A 9,884-nucleotide genomic window follows, 5' to 3' on the forward strand; every position below is an offset into this window, starting at 1 on the left:
TGTGTGGATTGTTGGTTCCTAATTTTCTGCATCTGCCTCGTTACCTCAGTCTAGGGCTGGTACTGCCCACATACAGTGAGAACCACATCAAGGCCAACCTCAGTGACCAGATCCTCCAGGTGCAGTGTAAGTACTCTGGGGAACAACCAGCGTCCTTCGCTCTGTCTCTCCTCCTCTCTCTGTCTCTCCTCCTCTCTCTGTCTCTCCTCCTCTCTCTGTCTCTCCTCCTCTCTCCCCTCTGAATATGATGCTCTTATTAAGTCCTCTGTCCTGGGTCTCCGACATCATCATAGGGAGAGTCCGAGCGGAGTCGCCTCCTGCCCCTCTCCCTGTCCTCTCTCCTCCCCCTCTCTCCCCCGTCCTCTACGCTCTACAGTAGGCAGGATCCTCCCCGAGTCCCCTCCGACTCCTCTCTCTCCTGCCTCCCCCTCCGTTCCCTCCTGTCTTCATACTGTGCTGTAAAAATGGTGATGTTTTTTCTTCACACTGGCTGAAGAAAAAAATAACTGAACTGACAGAAAGGTGAAAGCTGTGGTTTTACTGTGTTACTCAGGTGAAAATAATGGTGACCTCTGTGCTATTATTTTTTTTGCCAAATGCTCTCGCCTCTTCTCCACCAAGCAATGATTCTGAAGCATCTGTGTTCAAAGTATTTGATGTTCTGGAAAAACTGTGAAAACACGCATGCTTTTCACTCCTTATGATGAGTTTTATGATTTTTGGGGGGGAAGTTTTCCTTCTGTTATGTGTGTGTTTTGCTTTTTTCTGTTAGACTGTGTGAGATGTTGCTCAGCTTTGGAATCATTCGACAGATAAACTCCCACATGGCCTCGGATACAGGGCTTGTCAATTGTGGGAGTTTGGGTTTTTGTGGGTCTGAACGGGGACACGTGTTGTCTCTTTCATCCTTTCTTTGTCCAGACCCTGTCCAGACTCCCCTCTTTTCCTGGTGCATTTGATTTATTTATTTTTTAAATTTTCGTTCCGCCATGGTTATTTCTCACAGTTACCAGTTTTGTCTTTACTGTTTTTCTGTTCCTGGATTACCCAGTGTTGTTTTTTTTCCCTCTGTTGGTTTTCCGTTTCCTCGTTTGCTCTTGCAAATAAGATGTTTGCTCTTCATTTCTTTTTCTCTCTTGTCTTGTTTGACTTTAATTGGTTTTTTCTTTCAAGAAAACAATATTTTTATTCAAACAGTAATTGAATAAAATATTGTCTGTGATCCCCCCTTCCCACCCGATCCCCTGTTTCTTTTCTTGCTCACTCCTTCTCTGATGGATCCACACAGTGTCATACACCAAGGGCAAGTATACTCCATATTGGTCCACATTCCCTTCCTCTATTTCCTCCCTCCCTACCGCTTCCTCCTCCTTCCCTCACCTCTCGTCCTAAACCTCCCCCTGCTGCCCCCCTTCCTACCCTCACCTGTCCCAGCCTGCTTGCCTCTGTTCCTGCCCGTCTTGCCTTCAGGATCTCCTCCCTTTTTTCCTCCTTTCTCTCCTCCTCTTCCTCCTTTAATCCCTCTTCCTCCTCCTCCTCCTCCTCACCCTCTTGCTGCAGCTCAGATCCCACATCTCTCACAATGGTTCCTGCAGTCCCCAAACTCACCCTCCTTCCCACATACCCACTGCTCCAGAAGCAAAAAAACAAAAAAAAAAAACAGCATAAAGAAAATCTACTATTGCACCCAAGGAAGACAGATATTCATGTTTTATGTTAAAACTTGTCTTTTGCTCCTCTTCCCTCAAACCTCAGTCCTTTTTCTTCTGTAGATAGCTCCAAACGAGTTGTGTCTGCCTCTTTTCTGTCTCTCTCTTTCAATTTCTTCTCATTTTCTCGAACCATATTTCTCTCTTTTCCTCATCTTCCTTCTCCATTTTGCTGTCACTCTCTTGTGTCTCTCTTTCTGTCTTTTTCTTACAGTGTCATTAGCTCATACATGTCTTAACTAATTCTCACACTGTAGGCCTCAGATAGATATTTTTTACATTCTAAATTTTTTTTTTACCGTTTTTGGCATATTTAGCTCCATGCACAGTAAAAGATTTGTAGTTATTTGCTGTAACATTTCCATAACGTAGGAATTTACACACATTAATCTTTGATTTAGTGTCACACATTAGTTATAACAATACATCAGCATGCACATGGTACTGGCATTTATTTACAGTAGAATAAATAGGGTTCTTATGCTGATAATATTCTAATTTAACTACAGATTCATTCGTCACCATATAAAAAGCTCTCTTAACAGTTGTTGTTTGCTAGCTGCCGTAGTATCTCGTCCATAGCTGGAAGCATTGCAGCTTGCAGACTGACCCCACAGGGCTGAGCTGTGTCCTGCCAACCCAGGTCCTCCCATGCTGTCAGGTGTCAGGGAGCCGCTGGGCACGGCACCTGACTCCTATGTCGTCCCTCTGTACTCCCTGTCTCCATCGGCTTGTCTCCCTCCCTCCTCACCCCTCAGACTGCCAGGGCCATGGCCCAACGCTTCCTCAGTAAACCCGACCCCGGATGTGCATGGCATTGTGGGCGGAAAACTACCTGGGCACTTGATTTTAGCTCTCTAAATGAATATTTGATCCCTCTTCTGTACACAGTTACAGGTCATGACTTAATGAGAAAATGACATGTTGGATTCATCGCAGACTCACCCGTTGCGGCTCTAGCGATTGTTGATTTTCTGTGTCCTGTTTCGCTATGATAGAATAACTGATGTTGCCCTTCGACATGCCCTTCACAATGCAATGCATTTCCTCTGATTATGTGTCTCTCCGAGTCCTGAACCTGCTAGTCTGAGGGGTGACCACTTCCATCAGGACCTTCACCCACCTCCCCTGCAATAGTTGGCCATGTTGATGCCTGCCTGATCTGAAAGCACTCATTGTGGGTAATCTGTCTGAGAACTTGCTTCCTGGCAAATCACGTCTGTCAAGTCAGTTCTCAGACATCCAAAAAAAAAAGCATTAGATCTGAACCAAGAATAATCAAAAAAAAAAATGTTTTCTGACAAAGTAGCAAAAAGCAAAGCAAAAGTTGTGAGTGCTTGTGAAACCAAAGCAGTCGTCCATCGAGGGTCAGGTTGCATTTTAGGCACCATATTGGCTAACGCTGGTGTTCCCATGATACCTCAGTGTTGCTATGGTAAACTCCCTTCTGCGTCCCCGCACCTCTGGATAACAGCTGCTGTTTACCCACAACTCCCCACTGCTCTGCCCACTGCTCTTCCTGGATAATCTTCCCCTTTCTGTTGCAGATTTTGAATCACTGCTGCCAAACAGTTTTGAGTCTGAAGGACATGTATTCATTGCTCCCAGGTAGCCCTGTGTGTGAATGCTTGCTGTTGTTGATGGTCATCACTTTTTGGTCTTGTCTTTTCATATTTCAAAGTTTATTTCTCTCATCTGCTTTCTTCAATTGTGCTTTTTTTGTGATGTTGAGTTGCACGATTTGGAACTTGTTGGTTTCATTCATCCTTCAGTTTTTCTGTTTTGAGTTGTGTGTTTGCTTATAGTGAGAAATAAAAAGGATTTTTATGAGAAAAACATAAAATTCATCATTGCCTTATGTGTTTTTGCATTTTCCTAAGTTACTCACATTGTAATAAAGTAATAAAGGCACATAAAGCCTTCTAGGCCTGCTGCTACTGTGGTGCTGCATGTTTGAATTGCAAAGATGTAGTGGTTGCTGGTTTAGTTGGACAAAGTAATGTAACAAGTATTAGACAAAAAGCAAACAAAAAGCTTTGGTTTATTTGAAAAAACTACTGAAATCATCTGCATGGGCCGTTTTAATATCAAACTGTCCTGGTCTCCAGTTGCAGCCTGAATTCTCTGCCATGCCTGTACCCCGCTCTGCAGTCTGTTCCACTTTTTGCTTGGACTAACAGCATTTGTGGACATTTAGGCTTTAAAATATGCATGCTGCACACAATAGCATCAACATGTGAGCGGTTTATTGCATCTCCACCCTGTGTTGTGTGTCCCTCTATAAGGGACGAGCGAGGCAGAGTACAGGCATTGAGCACACGCTTGTTTTTTACCTCCTTCCTCTGAGTTAAAATGCCTCGTCTGTTCCTCAGGGAGTACTGCAATGAGCTGGAACTGTCCAACAACAACACCGAGTTCCTGCTCAACTTCATCGCTCTTATGGAGAAGGTGACACCAGACTCCAAACAATGTGAGTTATCGTTACCATTTTATTTCAAATAGGGCAATATACCAGTATTGACAAAAATAGGCTAGTTAAATACAATTTTGATTTCATGTTAATAATACACATAAGATAATATCAAAAAAATCCAGCATTAAGATGCAGTTAACTCTCTAAAATAGGAACAACATACTGTGCACTTATAGTTACAGACTTCACCTCCATGCAACTATATTTTCAGTGTGATTTAATTGCCAAAAAGAGACAAATATACAAAGTCAAAGATGAATTTGACCATTATTACTATTATTGTTGTTGTTGTTTCAAATGTTCTCTAGATATCCCAGCTTTTGGTCAATGTTAGTGTAGTGACAATCTAAAAAAAGGTCAAAATCAACAATAAATTGATCCTACTAAGTGTCATCTCTGTAGTCAATCTGATATAACCTAATTCTTTCTTTCATATTATTTTCTTTACTTTTGCACTTTGTGACTTGGTATTTAAAGTATATCCCACGTGCTCAATCCTGCTGCAGAATAAAAGTGTGTGTGTTCATCCAAACCTGAAAATAGTTCAACAAAAGCATCTTTTGGCAGAATTTAGTGAACATTACAGCACCATGTACTGTATTTGAGCATAATAGTGAGTGACTGATTAGTAAAAGATTAATATCTGTGGCAGGAGAGAATGAAAATATTTCTCCTACAAACTAAGTCATTATTGGTTTTGGTGTTTTCATGCAATTTTTGAACTGTAAGAAGTAGTTTCTCTTTTAAAACAGTATCCAAGTATATCCAGAAGCATGACTAATCATTAGTGCTATCAGTTATTGGTGTGATACAGGTGCAAAATAACAGAACTGGAACATTAGCGCCATATATGGGGGCGTTTTAGTTCTGACACCATCTGTAGCAACATCAAACTTGTTTCTTTGGTTTGTCTTTGACTAAATGTGAACTTGTGTAAAACTTGTCAGTGCAGCTTTTTTTCTGGTCTCATCTCATCGTTCTCATCCTGTCAGGTGATAATTTGCTCCTTCACAACCTGATCCTGGACACTGGCATCATCCGACAGTTGGTGGAGAAAGTGTGGAAGAACAAAGATCTGAATACGTGAGTATGACCGACCAGCAGTGAGGAAAGTGTATTTTCAGATTTGGACTCCGGATGAGAAATTGATTTGAAGCCCGTTTCTGTGTTTTCTTCGTGCTGACGTTCAGATATGGCTTTCTGGCCGTGTTTGCTGCGACAGATGGAGGTATAACAAGAGTGTTTCCGAACAAGTAAGTGCACTCCTCATCAAGGCTGTGTGTCTGCGCGGCAGCTGCTTTGTAGTTTCTGTTATGTTTTTCACTTTGTTCTCTTTTAAATTGATAAGTTGTGAAGTTTCATAAACACGTGGGATGGGGTTTAGCAAGGAGCTCAGAAATTTATAGCCGCGGTATCTCTGGTCGTAAATCTTAGGGCTGCAGAAACCTGGGAAGAGGACCCTGAGCCGTTTAATGCCAGCTATTACCGCCGCAGCCTCGACAACAAGGGCTACATCTTCCGAGCGCCTTATCGAACAGGTGAATGATGCTCTTAGTCTTGAGTTATATAGCTCACACAGAGCCTCGATGTGGTGTGGCTGCTTGTTTTAACCACCCTCCTCTCTTGTTTCTTTATTCCTTATAGCCAGGGACGAGCTGCTGAACCCAGAAAATGACACCATAGGTATTCTGGTCAGCACGGCTTTGGAGATGACAATAGGAGGGAAGACCATTAAACCTGCAGGTGTGCTTTCTTCTGAAAGAGAAGAAACTAAATCCTTGTAATGATAGATATTAAAGAAAATGTTTCAGAGCAAGGCAAAGATAATTGCACGTCTGCGTTTGTCGTTTTGTCTCTTTGTGTTGACGTGTGTCCGTGCTCTGCATCTACTTACCATACCTTTATGCACATCTGTCATTTTATTTTGTGCTTTTCTTTTCTTTTAATTAGTCTTCTTTGCTAACTTTTCTTTCCCTCAGTTGTTGGAGTGAAACTAGACCTTGAAGCCTGGACGGATAAGTTCAAGATTCTTGCTAGCAACCACACAGACAACCGACAAGGCTCAAACACGGTAAAATACACGTACATGTCATATATAAGATATAAAAAGCTAACTCAAGTTGATTTATGGTTATGTCTGCTTGTGATTTGCTAATTTTGGTTTTCCTCTGTGACAGTGTGGACCAAACAGGGGCTGTGAAATGGACTGCGAAGCCAACAGTGACGTAAGTATTTGCTCAGCTGGACCTTCTGCAAACAATCACTGCACATCTTTCCTCCGTTCTTCCTGTTAACTCTCCTTTTCTGTGTCTGTGTGCAGGACCTCCTGTGTTATTTAATAGATGACGGCGGATTCCTAATCATGTCCAATCAGAAGGATGACTGGAACAAGGTTTGATTCAAAATGTATTCATTGCCACAGGGATTGTGGTTTCTCCCTAATCTTCACTCTGAGCTTGACCAGTGTTTCCTACCTTTGCAGGTCGGCATGTTCTTCAGTGATGTTGACCCCTACCTGATGTACGCTCTCTACAACAATTCCTTCTACAACCGCAAGCAGTCGTTCGATTACCAGTCGGTGTGTGAGCGGATGCCCAACAGTGAGGCTGGAGCTGCACCAAGAGGAGTGTTTGTGGTAAGAAGCCAACTTTAAAGGAAAGATATATAATAAAAAGTGGAATCCGACTTGAATGAAATGTGCTGAATCAATGGATTGACATTGATTTTTTCCCTTTGTATCTGTAGCCCACGATTGCAGATTTTGTAAACGTGGCCTGGTGGACATCAGCTGCTGCATGGTAAGATCTACAGCATCATACATTACACACATACTGTACCTCAAAAATACGTATTATATTCATCATTTGTGTTTTCATACATATAAAAACTGCCAGAATGACACCTTTTATCATAGCCAGAAGCTGTAAAAGCAGACGAAATTATCAGACTTTTAACTTTCCGACAATCCTCAAATGAATCATATGTGACTAGCCGTTCCAAGCCCAAAAACGTGATGTTTTATTGAAACCTCACCTAAAAATCGAAACATTCTTCACTCCTCACTGCAACTGAAAAACCATTAGCGGCTCAGCTGTGTCTAACTATCACTTGACAAAGATTTTTCGGCTAAACTCGAGACAAATATGAAAACAAATTTATTCAATAAATGTAAGTAGTAGAATATTAGTAGCCTGTAGAGTCATCTGTTGTCAGTATTGGTAGCACCTGTGGGCACTTGGGAAAATGTTGCACTTCTAATCATGGTTGTACTGTTTCCATAGAGGTTCATTACTTTATACTGCAGTGAAAATTGAACCATGGGAGCAAGAAACGCCCAGAAACTCCTTGAGGTTCGGAGAGTTAAAAGAAGTTTATAGCACTGGAGCTTGGAGTGTCACAGATAGAAACAGAAATGAGTCAGACTTTTCTGCATTGCACTGCCCTCTATTTTAGTCGGGGTTATTTGTGCCATTAGGTAACTCTGACTCGCTTTGTAAAATTTTATTGCCCGCCATGCTATTACCCTACGTTGCTTTGCAGACAAAAGTGCAGTGATTCGACAAGGTGTGAGTGAAATAGGGGCCTTCTTGAATTAAATCACTTGACATTTAGGTTGGCTGCCCTATCCTGTGTTCAGCATTATATTCAATACAAGATACATTGCACTAACTTATTCCTAGGACACGTTTATTGAATTTTCAGATTCTTATTCATACCTGTTGTGTCCACAGGTCCCTGTTCCAGCAGTTTGTTTATGGACTGGCTTACCAGAGTTGGTTCGTCACAGGTGGGTGAATTTACTGAGTGTCAGTTCAGTGTTTCACATGTTTACTTGCCAGTTATACTTTCCAAAATCCTGGAGTTGCTGAAACTGGATTATGGTTACATTTATTTAGTCTTAAATGTATTCAGTTCAACACTACACAAACTTAAGCAAACTATGTAAAGAATTGATAAAATGAGATTTTTGCAGCTTTTTTTTCCAGGCTAGTCACACGTGTTTGTGCACCATTAAAATCAGATCTTATAAATCAACTGAAGTGACAGGTTCTACTTGCATGTCTCTGCTCTGGTGATGCTGCAGATGAGGTGGATGCAGAAGCTTTCGACTCTAAAGAGAGGAGTTGTGTAATGATCCAGACCCAGTACTACTTAAGTAATCTCAGCAGCTCCTACAACATACTGCAGGACTGTGGCAACTGCTCCAGGTCTGTACACGTGACACACACCAACACACAACCACAAGGGCATGTGTGAACACATGAATAACCCCAAGAATTGTGCTGTGACAGAGACACAGTTAGTGAGACAGATTCATCTTTCTGCTGGAGTTAATAAACTCTGGTGATGATTAACCCGTATCAGCTTTAATGAAATGGTCATATCATTGGCTAAATGAGCCTTATAAGGCTGTCTCATGAATCTCGCCGATCCATTAGCAAATGAGTCTGTGATGTAAGCGAGCAGAGGGGGGCTGTTGACAGAGCTGTCTCTCTCTGCAGGCTGATTCACGCCAAGAGGATAAACAACACCAACTTGCTGTTTGTGGTAGCAGAAAAGATGCCATGCAACACCTGCGAGATAGAGAAGCTTTCCCAGGAGGAGGAGGAGTGTATCCTTTTTCACATTGTACACCAGCTGGCGCCAGAAGAAGACACACTCTCTAATCTCTAGATTTCATCTCCTTATCGCCATAACTGCGGAAACACAAATGTTTTACATTCATTTTAAGGTTATTTTTATCGCAGCGCTGTGAATTATGACCAGTCATTTACATTTGTGGGAGTACAGGAGGAGTTGGTGTGCAGGCGGATGATGAAAAGTGGCCCAAAAAGGAGAGAAAAACAGAAATTCAAAGGGTTTTAATTTCCTTAATCGCATCAATTTTCAGTCAAGGAGGAAAATCCATGTGAAGAAATGACTGTGGCACGCTATCGAAAAGGACCCTCCACCTGCTTTGACTATAACGCCGCTGTAAGATGTTCACATATCATGGCATCAGTATCTGATGGGGCTGATTATGTTTAGAATCAGTAAGGGGAGCTCATCCTAAACTGGATTTTGAGGCCTAAGCAGTATCGATATTTGAAAAAACTCTGATTACTACACACCAGCTAATCATTTGTTTTTTAAAATACAAACAGACTAGATAAATTTGCAGATGTCTGTGACAAGGATACGTGTCTCTCATATCTACCTGTTAATTTCCTAAATAATACTATACAAATATGCTATTTTTGACTGCGACCTTTTTATACTGTATAGCTCGTCCCGCTGTTGTCCAGAAACACACAACGTTAAGCTGGCTGACATGTTCCCTCATGAACACTGTAGTTTCTTCTGAGTCAACACTGCATCCAGAGTGTTGACACATGATGTCATTTTCACTGAATGGATTCGCATATATGTCACAAACTTGTAAAATAATGTCATTTCAAATAATAAATCCAACCGGTTCAAATTGATCCAAATCACCTTTATCTGTCAAGAAAGTGTCTACATAAACAGAATCTGACTCTCCATCTACTAACGCAAAACTGAACATGTTTTTTTGAACCAAGGCAACAGATTATAAGTACTTTTATAGACGTGTAAAAGAGCATGTGAACTAGAGCTTAAGTGCACATTTAAACTGCACCAAAGTTTAGTGCAAAAATACAATTAGGAATAAATACAGAGTTATTGACACAAGCAGGTGGGAT

General features: G+C 41.5%; 1 protein-coding gene across 3 annotated transcripts in view; it reads left to right on the forward strand.

The window, feature by feature from the left end:
* cacna2d2a (calcium channel, voltage-dependent, alpha 2/delta subunit 2a) overlaps nucleotides 1-9,884 on the forward strand; it is a 153,219-nt gene that overhangs the window by 139,104 nt on the left and 4,231 nt on the right. For 2 of the 3 annotated variants that reach the window (XM_023287421.3, XM_023287423.3), the window contains 17 exons: nucleotides 50-126; nucleotides 1,289-1,303; nucleotides 3,257-3,317; nucleotides 4,082-4,179; nucleotides 5,175-5,265; nucleotides 5,373-5,435; nucleotides 5,617-5,720; nucleotides 5,827-5,925; nucleotides 6,162-6,253; nucleotides 6,360-6,407; nucleotides 6,503-6,574; nucleotides 6,665-6,817; nucleotides 6,928-6,980; nucleotides 7,914-7,969; nucleotides 8,267-8,390; nucleotides 8,685-8,794; nucleotides 9,074-9,156. In XM_023287421.3, coding sequence (XP_023143189.2) covers nucleotides 50-126; nucleotides 1,289-1,303; nucleotides 3,257-3,317; nucleotides 4,082-4,179; nucleotides 5,175-5,265; nucleotides 5,373-5,435; nucleotides 5,617-5,720; nucleotides 5,827-5,925; nucleotides 6,162-6,253; nucleotides 6,360-6,407; nucleotides 6,503-6,574; nucleotides 6,665-6,817; nucleotides 6,928-6,980; nucleotides 7,914-7,969; nucleotides 8,267-8,390; nucleotides 8,685-8,794; nucleotides 9,074-9,156 — 1,399 coding nt within the window. The remainder of the gene's footprint in view (nucleotides 1-49; nucleotides 127-1,288; nucleotides 1,304-3,256; nucleotides 3,318-4,081; nucleotides 4,180-5,174; nucleotides 5,266-5,372; nucleotides 5,436-5,616; nucleotides 5,721-5,826; nucleotides 5,926-6,161; nucleotides 6,254-6,359; nucleotides 6,408-6,502; nucleotides 6,575-6,664; nucleotides 6,818-6,927; nucleotides 6,981-7,913; nucleotides 7,970-8,266; nucleotides 8,391-8,684; nucleotides 8,795-9,073; nucleotides 9,157-9,884) is intronic. The other variant, XM_023287422.3, reaches the window with a different exon arrangement.

The sequence above is a fragment of the Amphiprion ocellaris genome, chromosome 5 (genome assembly GCF_022539595.1).
Source record: "Amphiprion ocellaris isolate individual 3 ecotype Okinawa chromosome 5, ASM2253959v1, whole genome shotgun sequence".
NCBI lineage: Eukaryota > Metazoa > Chordata > Actinopteri > Pomacentridae > Amphiprion > Amphiprion ocellaris.